This window comes from Podarcis gaigeae (genome assembly GCF_964106915.1).
Source record: "Podarcis gaigeae genome assembly, chromosome: 15".
NCBI lineage: Eukaryota > Metazoa > Chordata > Lepidosauria > Squamata > Lacertidae > Podarcis > Podarcis gaigeae.
In genome coordinates this window covers 43240851-43258702 of record NC_139692.1, presented here as the reverse complement: position 1 = coordinate 43258702, position 17852 = coordinate 43240851, and the positions used below count along the sequence as shown (strand labels likewise).

General features: G+C 48.8%; 1 protein-coding gene across 3 annotated transcripts in view; it reads left to right on the top strand.

Annotated features, from left to right (window-relative positions):
- ABR (ABR activator of RhoGEF and GTPase) overlaps window positions 1-17852 on the top strand; it is a 123916-nt gene that overhangs the window by 51310 nt on the left and 54754 nt on the right. For 2 of the 3 annotated variants that reach the window (XM_083715052.1, XM_083715053.1), the window contains exons 2-4: window positions 1716-1918; window positions 14168-14272; window positions 16041-16226. In XM_083715052.1, the coding sequence (XP_083571178.1) occupies window positions 1716-1918; window positions 14168-14272; window positions 16041-16226 (494 nt within the window). Of the gene's footprint in view, window positions 1-1715; window positions 1919-7887; window positions 8521-14167; window positions 14273-16040; window positions 16227-17852 lie in introns of those variants that run through there. The other variant, XM_083715054.1, reaches the window with a different exon arrangement.

Below are 17852 nucleotides of genomic sequence, written 5' to 3'. Positions count from 1 at the left end.
AATCGAAGTTGGAAACAGAATTGTTAGAACCTAAGACTAAAGTACTCTCAAGAATGTATAACTTGCTGTTGAAATGGAATACACAAGATGAAATGGTTAAGTCGGCCATGATAAAGTGGGCACAGGATATTGGGCATAATATTATGTTTGAGGATTGGGAAAGGTTGTGGACCACGGGGATGAACTTCACGGCATGTAATGCTCTGAAGGAAAATGTAATGAAAATGATATATAGGTGGTACATGACCCCAGTTAAACTTGCCAAAATATGCCATGTGCCAGACAATAAATGTTGGAAATGTAAGGAAAATGAAGGAACATTCTTTCACCTCTGGTGGACTTGTCCCAGGGTGAAGGTCTTCTGGGAAATGATATATAATGAGCTGAAAAAGGTATTTAAGTATACCTTCCTTAAGAAACCAGAGGCCTTCCTCCTGGGCATTGTCGGCCAGATGGTGCCAAAGAAGGATCGAACATTCTTTTTGTACGCAACAGCAGCAGCAAGGATACTTATCGCCAAGAAGTGGAAAACTCAAGATCTACCCACTCTGGAAGAATGGCAGATGCAGCTGATGGACTATATGCAACTGGCTGAGATGACTGGCAGAATTCGAGACCTGGGAGAAGAGAGGGTTGAAGAAGATTGGAGGAAATTTAAGACTTATTTACAAAAATACTGTGATTTGGTGGAAAGTTAAGTAGGATGTTTGATCATAAATAATTGGCCACCACAAAATCGGATCGGAATGGGATGTAAAGTGAGATTAAGAGAAATTAATTTGCAGAGGACTATATTTAAATAAGTGGTTATAAAATTTGCAAATTAGATGATAAATTGCATGGAAAAAATCTATGATGATGAAAATGGCAGCGGGAGATGCGAGGAAGTCCAAAGAAGTTATGAAACTCTGTTGAGATAAAAGTAAGGTTGTTTATTGTCTTTGTACTTTATTCTGTAAAAACCCCTAATAAAAATTTTATTAAAAAAAAAACAGAAGGAAAACAAACATTTAAAACAATGTACGACAATAAATTTGAAATTTATAAATGCGATAAGTGAATAGACACTTAAAACTTTAAGACAGAATCTGGTGACAAATCAATAACAACATCCTGGCAATAGTGCTGCACCACCGTGGCGGTTAGAGTGTCAGACTAGGATCTGGGAGAGACATGGGTTCGAATCCCCTTTTGGGCAAAAAGCTCACTGGGTGTGTGACCTTGGGCCACAGAACCTGCCTCTCAGCCTCTATCCCTACCTCACAGGGTTTTTGTGTGGGATTAAATGTGGAATGGGAGAACCATGTACAGCGATACCTCAGGTTAAGTACTTAATTCATTCCGGAGGTCCGTTCTTAACCTGAAACTGTTCTTAACCTGAAGCACCACTTTAGCTAATGGGGCCTCCTGCTGCTGCTGCGCCGCTGGAGCACAATTTCTGTTCTCATCCTGAATCAAAGTTCTTAACCTGAAGCACTATTTCTGGGTTAGCAGAGTGTGTAACCTGAAGCGTATGTAACCTGAAGCATATGTAACCTGAGGTACCACTGTATGCCGCCTCAAGCTCCTTCGTGAAAAAGGTGGGATAGAAATGCAATAAGTAAATAAATGAATGAAAACAATACACAGCGCTCCTTAGACTTGCTGCCATCTTTGCCCAGAGCTCCCCGTCAGACTTTGAGTGACCGGCCTTCTCTCTCTGGTTCTGTTGACAGATTTCAACTATGGCATGGAGGATTATGACGCTGAGGGGAACGAGGAGCCCAAGGCGCCCCCTGGGGGCTCGGAGACCATGCCCTACATCGACGAGTCACCCACCATGTCGCCTCAGCTCAGCGCCCGCAGCCAAGAGGGTGGAAACGGCGGAGACGGGTGCGAGAGCCTCTCGCCCACCCCAGCGGATGGACTGGGGACTGTGGTAAGTGGCTGGGGGTCCGGCCAAAAATGCCATTTCCCCCCTCTTTGTTGTTGCTGTTGGTGATGGTTAATTAGGCGTTGCTATGATAGCGTACGGTGTTTGAAAGTGCTTCACATTTACCGAGTCAGGCTGCTTGTCCATCTACCTCAGTATTGTCCGCACTGACCGGCAGCAGCTGTCCAGGGTTCCAGGCAGTAATTTTCCAGCCCTGCTGGGAGAGGCGTTCCATAGTTTTAACTATGTTCTGTGTGAAGAAGTCATGTTTGTGGGACAGATTGTGGAGGTGGGGGGCAGACGTGATGGGTGACCCCCCCTTTTTGCTGTTTAAATTTGAGCATGGGAGAAGCAGGCCCATCTTTAAAACCTGGTTGGTGCTGTGTTTGTTTTATTTATTGAATGTGTCTAATTCGGCGATTCTCTCGTGCTGGAGCAGGTTGTGGGATATTTGCATTTTTAAAACCCAAGAACTGATAAGGTGTTGTGGAGGTGTAAAGGACTTTGCAAAGTTGCTTTGCATGTTGTGAAAGGCAGGCGAGGTGGAAATATGATCTCAAATCTTATTACGGAACGGCACCAGAGCCACGTTTGCAGGGTGCTATTGGCCAGCGCCTGGGAAGCCTCTCCTCCTAGACCCACCCGACAGAGTGCGGTTACCATAAGCAGTTTCATGCTCCCTCAACAGCTTCAATCTGTTACAAAATACCCGTTCTGCATTTGTAAGAACTCCCATCGTCCACTGCAGCAGTAGCAGCTGCCCTTTGGAACTCCCTGCCCATTGACACCAGGCGGGAAACTTTACTGTATTTTCTGTGCCTGATTAAAACCTTTCTGTTTTGGCAAGGCTACCCAGTTATCTGGAATGTAGCACGTTTTAATTTGTTTTTCATTTATTGTTTATTTTAATTTTTTGAATATTTTAAACTTTTGTGGTTAATTGTTTTCATCGCATTGTAGGGGGTTGGACTAGATGACCCCTGGGTCCCATTCAACTCTTAAGATTCTATGATCTGTCATAGATTTTATGAATTATTATTATAAATTATTTGTACCCCGCCCATCTGGCTGGGCTTCCCCAGCCACTCTGTGCGGCTCCCAACAGAATATTAAAAACATGATAAAACATCAAACATTAAAAAACTTCCCTAAACAGGGCTGCTTTCAGATGTCTTCTAAAAGTCAGATAGTTGTTTCTTTCCTTGACATCTGGTGGGAGGGAGTTCCACAGGGCAGGCGCCACTACCAAGAAGGCCCTCTGCCTGGTTCCCTGTAACTTGGCTTCTCGCAGTGAGGGAACCGCCAGAAGGCCCTCGGCGCTGGACCTCAGTGTCCGGGCAGAACGATGGGGGCTGAAGGCTGCAGTACGAGGGTACCCTCTTGGTCTTGAGTGCTTGCCTCTTCCTCTTCTTCAACTGGCCCCGAGGCCTTGGGCAGAGAGGCCTCTTTCACGGCCTGCTACCTGGGAAGGCAAGGCAGGGCCAGAGCTCAGCATCAGAGCACCTGATCTGCATGCAGAAGGTCCCAGGTTTGATTCCCGGTATCTCCTAGTGGGGCTGTAGACGTAGCTGCCTGTCCGTGTGGGCAATAATAGTGAGCTGGGTGGACTCAGGTTCTCATTCAGTATAAAGCAGCGTCTCTTTAAAATCAGTCCTTATTTTAAAGGATAGCACGAGGACCAGAATTTCCCCGCCTGAAATCCTGGACAGCTGCTGCCAGTTAGTGTAAGCAATACTGAGGTAGATGGTATAAGGCAGCTTCCTAGCCCTGGAAATCGCTTTCTGCCAGGTCTTCATTTTAAAATCAAGTTAGGAGGGCACCAACTTCCTGTGATCTGGGCTCCTTGCCCCACCTGGTGGCCATAATGAGCTACCACACTGCTTTTTCTTTTTTTAAGGTTTCTGATTAGAAAAGGCGACACCTGTCCCCCATATATCTGCTTTTCTTCATACATGATTTAAGAATCAAAATTCAGTATGGTGGGTGTTTGAGTGTGTGTGTGTTGCAGCACCAGGGTTTTTGCTGTGGGGAGCATGCAGAAGAAAGCCCTGCAACCCACACGGAAAATAGCTTGCCTTTGTTGAGGCTGAGGCCCCATAGCTGAGGGGATTTGCAAGCCTTAAAACCCACAAATCCTCCCGTTCCCTTGCGGTTAACTCTTAGCCTCCCACGTTGTCCTGGGTGGAAAGTGTGGCTGGCTTTGAGGCCCCCGTCATGACCGTCACCTACTCCTTCATATTCCCTGCGCTGGCTCCTTCTCCCAGTTTTGTCTTGGCTTTAAGTCTCTAGTCCTCATTGTCTTTGCTGTGCTTTTTTTTTAAAAGGATCTCTACTACTTATCCCTGACTGTGCTCTCTCTTCTCCCTCCGCTACCCGGCTCTGCCTCTCCTGCCCCCCCCCCCTATTCCCCACACAAATCCTTTCCTTAAGGGGCAGGTAAAACTGCACATTATGTTAAATGTGGTTTTTGTGTGATTTCAAGCATGTTTTAACCTGTTTTTAATTTATTGCTTTTTTTGAATGTTTTAAAACTATTGTGGCTAATTGTTTTTGTAGCATTGCAGGGGGTTGGACTAGATCAGGCATCCCCAACCTTTGGCCCTCCAGATGTTTTGGCCTACAACTCCCATAATCCCTAGCTAACAGGACCAGTGGTCAGGGAAGATGGGAATTGTTGTCCAAAACATCACGTTTCTAGCCCTTATGGATGTCAATAGATTCTAGAGAAAGCCTAATGGCCGGCAGAGGGACCGGAGGATCCTGCTGCATCGCTGATGGCTCTGTTCAGGAAAATTACTACGAAGGAGGCAAAATAGTGTACAAACACACAAACAGCCTACTTGATAACCTGTTATATTTCACGTTAGTCCAAGCGTATTGCAAGGAAACGATAACACTGGTGCACTGGTAGTGCCGGTTTTCCTGTAAGTCTACTGTTTGATTGAAAAACGATAAAAATGGTTTTAAAATAAAATAAGCAAAAATTAATTGCAGTGTGACTTACAGGGATTTAGTTAGAGGTGTTTAGGCAGAATCACAACAACCCTGTGAGATAGTTTTGGCTGAGAGGCAGCGAGTGGCCCAAGGTCACCTGGTGAAACCTTCACGGCAGGGTGTGGATTTGAACCCTGCTGTGGTTGCGTCCTGTATTAAGCGGGGGGCTGACAGGGGTGGGCTAGAGGACCTCTGAGGGGCTCCCCAACTCTGTGCTTCTGGGCGGCAGCTTGCTCTTTTTGCATTTCTTTATTACGGTTTCCTCCAAAGCGTGTGCCCTGTTCTCCCCCCGCTTCTCTTGCGACAACCCTGTGAGGTAGGCCACAGGCTAGGTTGAGAGAAGCCGATTGTCGGGCAGAGACTGAGCAGCTGAAGCTGAGTTTTCTCTGCCCCTTCCCAGCTCCATGTCCAGCACAAGGACATAAGAGGAGCGTGCTGGATCAGGCCAATTTCTCCTGTGGTCTTCAGAAGCACCGTTGCCTCTGAGTGTGGAGGCAGCGCATAGCCATCCAGGCTCATAGCCATCAATATAATAATAATAATAATAATAATAATAATAATAATAATAATAATAATAATTTATTTATATCCTGCCCTCCCCAGCCGAAGCCGGGCTCAGAGCGGCTAACAACAGTAAAAGTAACACAGTTTACATAAAACCACAATCAATTAATTAAAATTCATTCTAAAATCAATTCAGCATCAAATTAATATCCCTTTCTTCCTCCGTGAATTTGTCTCATCCTCTTTAAAAGCCCTCCAGGTTGGCCACCATCGCTGCCTCCTGTGGGAGGGAGTTCCATAGGTTAACCACATGAAGAAGGAGGTTCTTCTGTCTGTCCTGAACCCTCCAACATTCAGCTTAACTCGACGATTTCCTGGCATTAGGATCGATCCTCTCCGGCACCACAGTGGCTGGATTTTGGACTGCCCGGGTGCAGAATTTAATCTCCCCTGCCCAAACACTTATTATTATTATTATTATTATTATTATTATTAGTAGTAGTAGTAGTAGTAGTAGTATTCACCTTAAGTTCCCAGAGGAGGTTACAACATTAAAGCACAATATAAAAACCCATTTAGTAGCGCAGTTTAATTTTGCACAAGATCACTGGTTCGTCAAGATGGACTTGTGAATTTTTGCAGGGAGTGAAATTGCCCAGGAAGGAGTATATTTGCTCAGAGGCGGTGGGAAAAGAAGGCGGTTCTTCTCTCTCCCCCCCCCCCCCAGCTCCCCAGAGCAGCAGAACGCGTCTCCTATGCAAACTCTGTGGTCTGCGGCTTCCCCTTTTTCTTCCTTGTTGCAGATGAGAAGGCTTCTTTTTTCCCTTGCTGCTTCTGGGTCTCTACAGCTGTGTCGGCCCTGATGCCCTTTCCAGGGGGCCGCTAGCTAGCAGGGATTCCCATCTGTCTGGGTGGTTTCCCCCTCTCACCCATCTGCAGTCTTATAGTTCTTCTGTGTTTGTTAGGAAATGCATATGCAGGCTTAAGCATCCGACAGGACTCTTCACCTGGGCCAAAGAAAAGTCCTGTGTGGCTCAGAAGCCTGCATAGGCAGAACTGGAAATACATTTTTGTGACTCTCCTGAGCCAGTGGGATGCTGTCAATGCCGGTCCTTCTTGCAGCTTTAAAAACTATTTCAAGATCCCGAGACGTCCTGTGTCCCCTCCCCTTTCTTCCTTATTATTGCATAGATTGCAGCCAGAAATATTTGTTTGTTGTCGTTTAGAGCAATAGTCTACCCCTCTCCTAAGGCCCTCAGGAGAGCCTAGGTCATTCTCCCCCCAAAAAACAACCCTCACCAACAACCCTGCGAGGTAGAGAGCACCCAGCCTGCAGTAACCCAACTCACTTTGGGGCTGGGTGGAAATTCAAACCTGGGCCTCTCTCACCCTAGTCTGGCACTTTAACCACCGAGACACACTGACTTGCATTCCCCTAACACACGGATAGGCAAACTAAGGCCCGGGGGCTGGATCCGGCCCAATTGCCTTCTCAATCCGGCCTGCAGACGGACTGGGAATCAGCGTGTTTTTACATGAGTAGAATGTGTGCTTTTATTTAAAATGCATCTCTGGGTTATTTGTGGGGCATAAGAATTCGTTCATTTTTTTTTCCAAAATATAGTCCGGCCCCCCACAAGGTCTAAGGGGCAGTGGACCGGCCCCCGGCTGGAAAAGTTTGCTGACCCCTGCCCTAACACTTTGCTACAGAAAGGACCTTTCCCCAACTCTCCATTAACCAATTATTACAATTCTTATACAGTGGTACCTCGGGTTAAGTACTTAATTCGTTCCGGAGGTCCGTACTTAACCTGAAACTGTTCTTAACCTGAAGCACCACTTTAGCTAATGGGGCCTCCTGCTGCTGCCACGCTGCCGAAGCACAATTTCTGTTCTCATCCTGAAGCAAAGTTCTTAACCTGAAGCACTATTTCTGGGTTAGCGGAGTCTGTAACCTGAAGCGTATGTACCTGAAGCATATGTAACCCAAGGTACCACTGTATTTATTTTTTCATTCATACCCCCGTCTTTTCCCCTGAGGGAACTCAAGTGTTGTTGTTCCCCGCTCTGCACACAACCTCTGGCCATCTTCACAACAGCCTTGCGAGGCGGGCTGTGGTTGTCAGCCCCATCTTTTGGCTGAGAAAAAAAACGAGCCCCAGCCTAGGAAGTGTTGTGGCTGGGACAGTTGCATTTCCTTCCTGAGAGGCCGTCCTGCGGTTGGGGACAGTAGTTTTTAGCTGCTTTTTTGCAGGTGATTTCTACATCTGCTTCGTCCAAATGGGACGGCTGCAAGTTTGGGATCCATCCATCTTTCCTCCCTCTTCCAACCACCCGGTGGCATTTGTGTCTGTGCTTTTTCCCCCCCTCCAGGTTTTTTTTGAGGGGGTGTATTTAGCCTCCTCCTCCTCCTCCTCTTCCACCTCTCCGCCCTCCTGCACCACGGAAAAAAAGCTGCTTCCTCAAAGTGCTGGGAGTTCCTTCCCACGAACTTTCCCCATTTCTCTTGGCACCGGAGAGAGAGAGAGAGAAACAACCTCCTTCTTTTTCTTAAAAATATATACATATATCTCGTTTTGCCAGGCGTGGGTATCTCGGAGAGAGGGTCCTTTTCCCCACCTACGGAGGGCAGGCCAGCAGGCGAGGCTGGCACTTCCTGTCTGCTGGACGAGCGCCAAGGTTGGGCAAGGACGGCCGAAAGAAAAGACCAAGAGACGGGAGCCATGCTTGCTGCCAGCCCAGGGAAGGGGTTAAGCTAAGCCTCCTGTTTCCTGGCTTCTCCTCCTTCGCTTTTTTCCCACAGGAGTTGAGTTTCTTGGCCGCAGACTTTGCCTCGGCTGGAAAAAGGGTGCGGGCTGCGTTTGGGGTGTGTGCCGTGTGCCGTCCCAGGCTGCGGTGCCCGGGAATGGCTCTCTTCCTCGGAAGGAGGCCGTGCCAGGCGGCGATGCCAGGCCTGGCTGCCCCCTGGCTCCTCTGAGGGGGGCCGACTTCTCCCCACAGCCCGGGGAGCCATGCAAGAAGAAGAGGAAGCCATTGGCTATCTCGATAAGGTCCTTGAAGAAGAGGAAGAGGAGAGGCCGGCTACCCCCTGCTCGCCGGCCTCAGAGAAGGTGGGCACGCAGTTGGGGTGAGGCGGGCTCTTTGTGTTGGCCTGGTCCTCCGGGACTGGCACGGGGGCTTCCAAAGGGGGCAGAAGGACCCAGTAGCCTGGCCACTAAAGGCTTAAGTTGGGCATTGCACTGGGATTGAGCCCATACTGGTGCAGCGGCTAGAGTGCCAGGCTTGGGCCTGGGTTCAAATCCCAACTCGGTCACGAAACCTGTGGCCATTTGGGGCAACTTGCTGCTTCTGAGCCCGGCCTACCTCGCAGGTTCGGTGTGGGGGCTAAGCGAGGGGGGGGAACTGCGTACGCTGCTTGGAGCTCCTCAAGAGACGACAGTTTGCTGTTCATGCAATAAATAAAATGGGGAGGAGGGCTTTTGCTGTGGGTTCAGCCCCTCACTCGATTCCCCAGAGGTGCCCCCAAGGGGTGGCTGATTTCAAGGTGTTGCTGGACGTCCTGCCTCTTCAATCCCACCTTGTTCTGTGATGGAGGGAATTGTAATAATAATAATAATAATAATAATAATAATAATAATAATAATACCTGTATATGGCCAGAGGCACTCTTGTGGCTTGGAGATCGGGTGAGTGAAAATGCTGCCATAGTCTCTCTTTCTCGCTCCTGCTTGATATAATTCCAGGGTTTTCCCAGGATTTGGGGGCCTCTTGGGAACAAGATGTTGGCGATTTGTGTGAGCTTAGCAACAAGGGCTTCCAGGTCTGTCTTTATCCCCGCCTGGTCCTCCCACCTCTGGAGGTAAAAGGGTTTGGGGTTTGCAGAAAGCTGGAGGTCAGCGGGGCCTGATAAGGCTGCTTGTTTGGGCTGGAGCCGATATATTTCTGTGCCTTGCTATTTTCTCTTTCCCCTTCAACAGTTGCTGTCTAAAACTAACCCTCTCCATTTCTAAATCCCCCTATGCTTTTGGAACAGCCCTGCTCAGATGCAAGGGCTTAATTTGAGCACGACGTTCATCTTTCTCCAAGAAAATAAATGATTTTCAGTGCCAAAGCCTCAGGCTTTTTTGGGTGGCTGGGGGAGTGTTGCGGCAACGATGGCTTGCCTCTGAGCATGGGCAGAGAGCATTTCTTTTTGCTGTTGTTTCGTTGCTGAGTAATTGCAGGCCTCTCCACCAGCTCCCCTTTTGGAGCTGACAAGCTCAGCTTACAGGAAGTTTTGGTGCCAGGCACACAAATTAAGTCCTGGGAGTGGAGTGGAAGGTTTTTATTTATTTATTTATTCTTCCCTGGGTTGGGAATGTGCCCGTTTGTGTACAGCAGCTGAAAGCTCCCTTGACTTGTGTGTGTGCTTTCCTCTCCTCTGTGTTTGTGATGTGTGAGTCCAGCCCTGCCAGGCCCAGGCTGGCAGCCCATCGGGCGTTCAGGCTCTTTGTGTCGTGCTATTGGCTGGGGGGAAAGGGTTTGGATCCGTGGGGTGCCCGCGGCACCGAGTGAATGGGAGGTTGGAAGGGGGCGGGAGAGAGAGTGAGTCGAGCCCCAGCAGGCCCCACGTTGGAGCCGCCTGAGGACGGTGAGATCTTAAGTGGTTTTCCCTCCGAATGTAGACAAGTGACAACAAAGCTCTCCAACTGCTGGAAAGCAACAAGAAAAAAAGGTGATTTGTTTGTCAGGCTCTTTCGCATTTATATCCTTCCCTTCTTCCAAGGAGCACAGGGGAAACTAGTGGGGTTGATTGCTCTGCCTCCGTTTCTGTTACTTATCTCAACAACCTTGTGAGGTAGGCCCACTGGGCTTGTCGCCTGCCTGAAACATTGAAGAGCCTCTGCCGGTCAGTGTAGACCAGCAGTTCTCAACCTGTGGGTCCCCAGTTGTTGTTGGACTACAACTCCCATCATCCCTAGCTAGCAAGGCCAGAGCTCAGGGATGATGGGAGTTGTAGTCCAACAACATCTGGGGACCCACAGGTTGAGAACCACTGGTGTAGACCATGGGTAGGCAAACTAAGGCCCAGAGGCTGGATCCGGCCCAGTTGCCTTCTAAATCCGGCCCACGGATTGTCCGGGAATCAGTGTGTTTTTACATGAGTAGAATGTGTGCTTTGATTTAAAATGCATCTCTGGGTCATTTGTGAGGCATAGGAATTCGTTCATCCCCCCCCCCCCAATATAGTCCGGCCCCCCACAAGGTCTGAGGGACAGTGGACCGGCCCCCCTGCTGAAAAAGTTTGCAGACCCCTGGTGTAGACAGCACTGTGGCAGATGGTCTCACGGTCCGATGTGGAGGCTTCCCCTGTTTAAATCAGCTGTTGATTCAGAACCATGAGGACTGGAGTCTTGTTTCATTTTTAGGGGCAGAGCTGCAGCTAGTGGCAAAGCACCTGCTTTGCAAGCAGAAGACCCTGGGTTCAGTCCCCAGCTTCTCCAGGTAGGCCTGGGAATGCCCCCCGCCTGAGTGCCCCCTAGAGAGCTGCTGCCGGTCCATGTCGACAACCCTGAGCCTAGATGGAGCACTGGCTTTTGACTCCCCATAAGGCCACTTCCGGCATTCCTATGACTTGCCCTCATTTGTACCTGCTTTGTTTTCCCAAGCAACACCACCCAGCGATAACCGCTTGTTTGGTGGACGCATAAAAGCAGCCTCTGTAGTAGTACGTCACCTGGAGGGTTTACAGTGCAAATGAACCGCAATTAATGCAAAGCGAACCAAAACGAGCGTCTCTGCAAGGAGGCATTCGAAATGAGCTATTCTGCCACTGGCATTTTAACCTGAGAGTGTCAGAGAAGCCTGGCCACTGGATCAGGCCAGAAGGGGGTCCCATCCGGTCCAGCCTCCTGCATCTTCACTGATGCCACAAAGGGAAGCCCCACAGCGAGACCCGAATATGGCAGCAGCGACCCTCCTTCCCTGTGACTACCAGTGAGTGGTATTCAGAGGCACCCTGCTTTTTAAAAAGTATATTTTAAGACTGTGAGAATAGAGAATGTTTTGGCAGAAATGTGCCATTAATGTTTACCATTGTGAATTTTATCATATTATTTGGATCTTGCAAGCCACAATTCTAGGAATCCATGGTTTAGAGGCTCCATATGCACTCAAGCAGTATATTGGTTAGTCTTGGGAGCCTTTGGGGGCAAAGTCGGCACAGGCTTGGGAGTCGCAGGTACGCCAAATGTCACCCCCCCTCACCGAAGACACCCAGGGTGGTTCGCCCCCACTGCACCCCCCCTTCCTCCGCCCCTGTGTCCTGGAGAGGTAGAGCCAAGAGGGTCCCCATTTCAAATTTCACCTCTGCCACAGGTTCCCGTGGGTGGCCTTAAATCAGCTCCTTACAAAACTGTGTGGGGTGTGTGTGTGACCGCACTGGCCTGCTCTTATGGGAGAATGATTGCGGAAAACATCTTTGAACTCCTTAGAAGGAAAACCCACTAGGTAATGGAATAATGCAGAGGTTTTCAACCTTTTTAAGCCCACAGCCCCCTTGGCCAGCTATATTGTTCTGCAGCACCCCTGTGAGGCACAGTTACGTCACCCTTTGCCTGCAGAACCAGCCGCCTCTCTGAACACCATCCCTGATAGAGTGATCCCTCAGCCTATTCTCTCCCATCCTTGGGGGTTCTCTGGGCAGCCGCTGCTGTTGCCCCTGGTCCCTGAGCTGCCCCAAAGAGAGGTGCCCCTTCACACTGCCCCACAGGGGCCTGGGACGTGTCTGTCCATTCCCAGCAGTAAGGGCTGGTGGACTGGCTAGCTGGGCTCACTCACACTGTTACATAGGGCCTTCTCGGTGGTGGCGCCTGCCCTGTGGAACGCCCTCCCATCAGATGTCAAAGGGATAAACAGCTACCTGACATTCAGAAAACTTCCCTGTTCAGGGAAGTTTTTAACGTGTGACATTTTAATGTATTTTTAATCTTTGTTGGAAGCCACCCAGAGTGGCTGGGGAAACCAAGCCAGATGGGCGGGGGTACAAATAAAATATTATTATTATTATTATTATTATTATTACTACTACTACTACTACTACTTGCTTACTCTGAGGCTGCCTCAGCTCCTAGCAACCGGCACCCCATGGCCAGCCCCAGAGGCACCATTCGCTGTGCAAGCCTTTGGGAGGCAGAGACATGAGAAGGCATCTGAGGAGGGAGGGAAGGGAAAGAGGGGCAGAGGCTAGTGTTGCCTGCATCACCCCTGACCATCATTCAAGGCACCCCAGGGTGCCACGGCACCCTGGTTGAAAACCACTGAGTACCAAATTTTCACCTCCGATTGCCACCATTCACCTGGCATTCCTTTCACAGGTTAGGACAGGGGTCAGCAAAGTTTTTCAGCAGGGGGCCTGTCCACTGTCCCTCAGACCATGTGGGGGGCCGGACTATATTTTGAAAAAAATAATAATGAATGAATTCCTGTACCCCACAAATAACCCAGAGATGCGTTTTAAATAAAAGGGCACATTCTACTCATGTAAAAACACGCTGATTCCGGGACCGTTCGTAGGCCGGATTTAGAAGGCGATTGGGCCAGATCCGGCCCCCAGGCCTTAGTTCGTCTACCCATGGGTTAGGGGATGTTAATTGTCTGATCTTGTTGATTCTAGTTAGGTGGTTTTTAAAAACCTGGTTCAGTTGTTTTCCATTATCGTTATTTGTTTCAGGATAAATTGTTTGGCTGGTGCTGCTTTTTTAATTATGGTATGAACTGCTTCAAGCTCTGTGTATTTACTGTTGAATACCGTGTGTGTGTGTGTGTTGGACTTATTGGATTTTAAAAATCTAATAAATAAATAGCATTTCCCAGATCGTGTCATGGACCTCAAGGTAAATGTGCAATTCAGTCATTATGTTCAGGTTTATGTTGTCTCAAGGAAATGTCTCTGTGAGAGGCAAATTGCATTTCCTTTTGAAAATAGTATCTTGTCATTCTTCCGTGGGGGGGTGTTGAAAGCGGCTTGTGTGAATTTGGGACCCTTGGCGATCAACCCTCTGGGCTGTCTTCATTTTTTTGCTCTACAAGCTATGGCAACATCTGTGGTCCCCCAGACATTACCAGACTACAACTCCCATCATCCCCTGGTCTTTGGCTATGGAGGTTGCTGGGAGTTGGTGTATATCAATGTCTGGAGGACCACACCCCCCCCATCCTCGACTTAGACCCATGAAATGCAAATCTTAGCCCCCAGGTAAATGCAACATTCCCCATCTTAGCCAGGGTGCTGGGAACTTAGGAAGCCACCTTGAGCTTAGTCAGAACATTGCTCTGTCTAGCTCAGTACTGGCCACACTAACTGGCAGCAGCTCTCTAAGGTTTCAGATGGGTGGGTGGGTGTCTTTCCTTCTACCTAGAGTTGCCAGTGGGGATTGATCCTGGAACTTTCTGCATTCAAGGCAGGTGCTCTGTCACTGAGCCACTGGACTTCGTGTGTCATTGCTTGGTCCTTGGTGTCCTGTGTTCAAATCCTGCCTTGGTCACACAACTGGGCAAACAGGGCCAGGTTGCTGCCTTTATGACTAACCTACCTCACAGGGGGGTTGTGGAGTTGCAAGGGAATACAATTTTTTAAAAAACAATTGCACTCTCCAACTTGGGAGTGTGAGGAAAAATCAGTCTCTGCATGCTCAGAGACACAATCATCACCATCATCTTTGGAGCTGAGTCTTGGTTCCGCTCACCTTTTAACATGTGGCATCTTATTTCTTCTAGGGTGGACAAGATGCTGGGAAGGGGGTGGACATGCGGAGGTTGGTCCTAAAGGATTTCCTGGCCAGTGAGGAGATGTACATCAACCAGCTCGAAGCACTATTGCTGGTGAGTACGCCTCAGCCACTCTGGGTTTCCCCAGCCACTCTGGGCGGCTTCCAACAAAATACAGTAATGCCTCAAACATTAAAAGCTTCCCTAAACAGGGCTGCCTTCAGATGTCTTCTAAAAGTCTGCTAGTTGTTGTTCTCTTTGACATCTGGTGGGAGGGAGTTCCACAGGGCGGGTGCCACTACCGAGAAGGCCCTCTGCCTGGTTCCCTGTAACTTGGCTTCTCGCTGACAGGGAACCGCCAGAAGGCCCTCGGTGCTGGACCACTGGTGAAGAGGAGGCCAATAGCTGGGAGGAACAACCCAACTCACGCCTGGCTAGTTGGGCGAAGTGAGGTTGGGAATCAGAGAGGAGACGAGGACAGATCCTTCCCGGCCAGTGGAAAACACCAAAAGAGGCTGGCTGCCGACAGCCTAGGTAAAGAGGAATGTTTTTCCCCTGGTGTCTAAAGACATGTAATGATGATGCCAGGTGAGCTTCTCTGGGGAGAGCATTGTGCAGTTGGGGAGCCACCACAGAAAAGGCCCCGTTCTTGTGTGGCCACCCTCCGTACCTCTCAAGGAGGGATGTAGAGAAGGGCTTCAGCTGACAAGCACAGAGTCCAGGCCAGTTCTTAGGGGGATAGGTGGTCCTCAAGATACGGCTGTGTTATAGGTAAACAACAAACAAGCACGTCCTGAGCACCGCCGCAGCCCTCTCCCCTCCCTTTAGCCCTTTCAGGCAGGGTGGTCATCGCTCAAGGGGATGAATGGAGGTTGTAGGCCAGCAATAACTGGAGACCCAAAGTTTCCCTTCCTTGCTTGAGAAGGAAAGAGCCTGCTCCAAGCCGGTGGAGATGGCCGCGTCATGCAGCTGCGAGTTCCGCATGTTTCTGGCTGGAGCAGACGTCCCGAGACAGCGGCCACGTCTTCTGCAGCTTCCTTTTGGTGGCCTCATCTCGAAAGTGTCCCTATGAGGCCTATTTATAGCTTCCAGCTTCCTCCTGAGAGCCTGGCATCCGAGTCACAGCAGCTCTGCCTTTCGCAACACCCGCCTGGGCCCACGGGAAGCTTCCCCTTCCATATTCTGGCGCAATGGGGAAGCTCGCGAAGTACTCCTCTTGACATTTCAAAGGGCCACTGTGCTCTGTGGGGAGCTGGTTTGTTTTTTAAAACGCCTGTGGAGGTGTTCAGGATAGTCCGGTAATACAGTCGTACCTCGGGTTACATACGCTTCAGGTTACACACTCCGCTAACCCAGAAATAGTGCTTCAGGTTAAGAACTTTGCTTCAGGATAAGAACAGAAATCGTGCTCCGGCGGCGCCGCAGCCGCAGGAGGCCCCATTAGCTAAAGTGGTGCTTCAGGTTAAGAACAGTTTCAGGTTAAGTACGGACCTCCGGAACGAATTAAGTACTTAACCCGAGGTACCACTGTATATATTCATTTATTTTTACTTTTTTTAATTAATCACATTCGTACCCCACCTTTTCCTCCAGAGAGCTTAAGGTAGCGTACAGATGGTGTGTGTTTTTTTATCGTCTGTGGGACCGCTCATGGTTAACTCATGGTTTGTTAAACAAACCATGGTGTAAGCAAGCCACGGTTTAGTGCTATGTGTGGTATTCGGAAGAATTACTGCCTCTGACCATGGAGGCAAAGTGTAGGTTCAAAGCACCACGGCTGGTTTTCTTTGCAAGGCTGGTTCACAAGAATATGGCGGGGGGTCCCCAGTGTTTAACTTTCTTTCTCTGATGCTTCCTCTTCTCTGTGTCTGGCTCACTCCAGCCCATGAAGCCCCTGAAAGCAACAGCCACCACCTCCCAGCCTGTCCTCACAATCCAGCAGATCGAGACCATCTTCTACAAGATCCAGGACATCTATGAGATCCACAAGGAGTTCTATGACAGCCTTTGGCCCCAGGTCCAGAACTGGGACAGCAGTGTCGTGCTTGGCCACCTTTTCCAGAAGCTGGTGAGTTACCCGTAGGCTTTCTCTGGTCCTTGGCTTCCTGTGTGTCCACCACCAGTCTTTTAGTTCTGTTGTGGAGGTGTCCTCAGTAGTTTTGGTGCGGATAAAACACGTAAACTGTGGCTAGCACCAAACACATGAATCATGGTTAGCACCAGACACATAAACTGTGGCCAGCACCAAACTCATAAACCCAGGCTAGATCAATAATAATAATAATAATAATAATAATAATAATAATAATAATAATACAAGGTGTGACCGGAAAGTTTGGTGAATGGTCACAGAAATTGGACAGCGAGAAATATTTGAACATGCATACCTTACATACCTTCAGAGTAGGCCCCCTCTGATACAATACACCATTGACAACGTTCGTAGAACTGTTGAAAACATCTGAAGAAGTCCTATTTTCGTACTGCTTTCAGTTCCCTCGTCACAGCAGCTTGGAGGTGTGAAATGTTGGAAAATCTGTGCCCTTTCAGTGAAGATTTCAGTTTTGGAAGAAGAAATAAATCGGGGGGGGGGGGCAGATTGGGAGAATATGGAGGGTGGGACAACTCAGTAACCCCAGTAATGATTTCATATGGAATTGCAGTTCTTCTGCCATCAGACGGACAAACACCGATCCCGCATCAATAACTCACAAACTGTGTTGACATTTGCCACTGTTCTGCCCGTTGACGGTCTGCCAGACTGAGGGTCATCTTCGATGGTTTGCCGCCCTTCACAAAAACGCTTAAACCACTTATACACTGTCTTTCAAGTTACAGTTTCATCTCTGTACACAATTGTGAGCATTTTGTGGGTTTCCGATGCCGATTTTATGTTTGAATATTTCTCGTCCGATTCCTGTGACCATTCACCAAAGTTTCCAGTCACACCTAATAATAATAATAATAATAATAATAATAATAATAATAATAATAGTGATTAAATTCCACCCAATAAAAAATAGTAAAAACACAATACAGCATCAGACACTAAAATAATAAAGCATCGCTAGCACCAAATGCTTAAGCCACAAAAAACCACACTTTGCAAATCCAGTTCAAACCCTGGTTTCGCACCCAGTACATAATAACCTCAGCTGTGGAGACCTAAAAGTTGGGGAAGGCTGGTTTGTTTACTACAGTCAAGAACAATTCATCACGGTTCAGAAAAGCAGGGGCAATACGTGGTTAAGCTTTAGCTTTGCGTGTGGCTCTTGTTTTACATTCTGGCCTGTTTCCGAAAGGAATGGCTACGGCGTTTGAGGCTTCCTTGTTTGGAAGGAAGGTGACTAAGATCCGAGGTAGAACACAACCGAAGTTTACAGAGTCGAAGGGTCACCCAATAAGACGCTGATGAGCAGGAGGTTTGGGACAGTCAGAAAGGACTTCTTCTCCCAACACAGAAGTTTCCCTTGCACCAAAGGAGTGGGAGAGGGCTGCTGCTTCGGCGCCCTGCTTCTGGGCTTCTTCTTGGGCCATCGCGGGGGGAATAGGATGATGGGCTAGATGGAACGGAAGTAGCCAACATGATGCTCAACAGATGTGGTTTGGCCAGCCACTTCTCTTCACACCCAGCTAGCATAGCTGTTGGCCAGCAGTGATGAGATGGAAGCTTTTGGCCTCAACCAGGATGGCT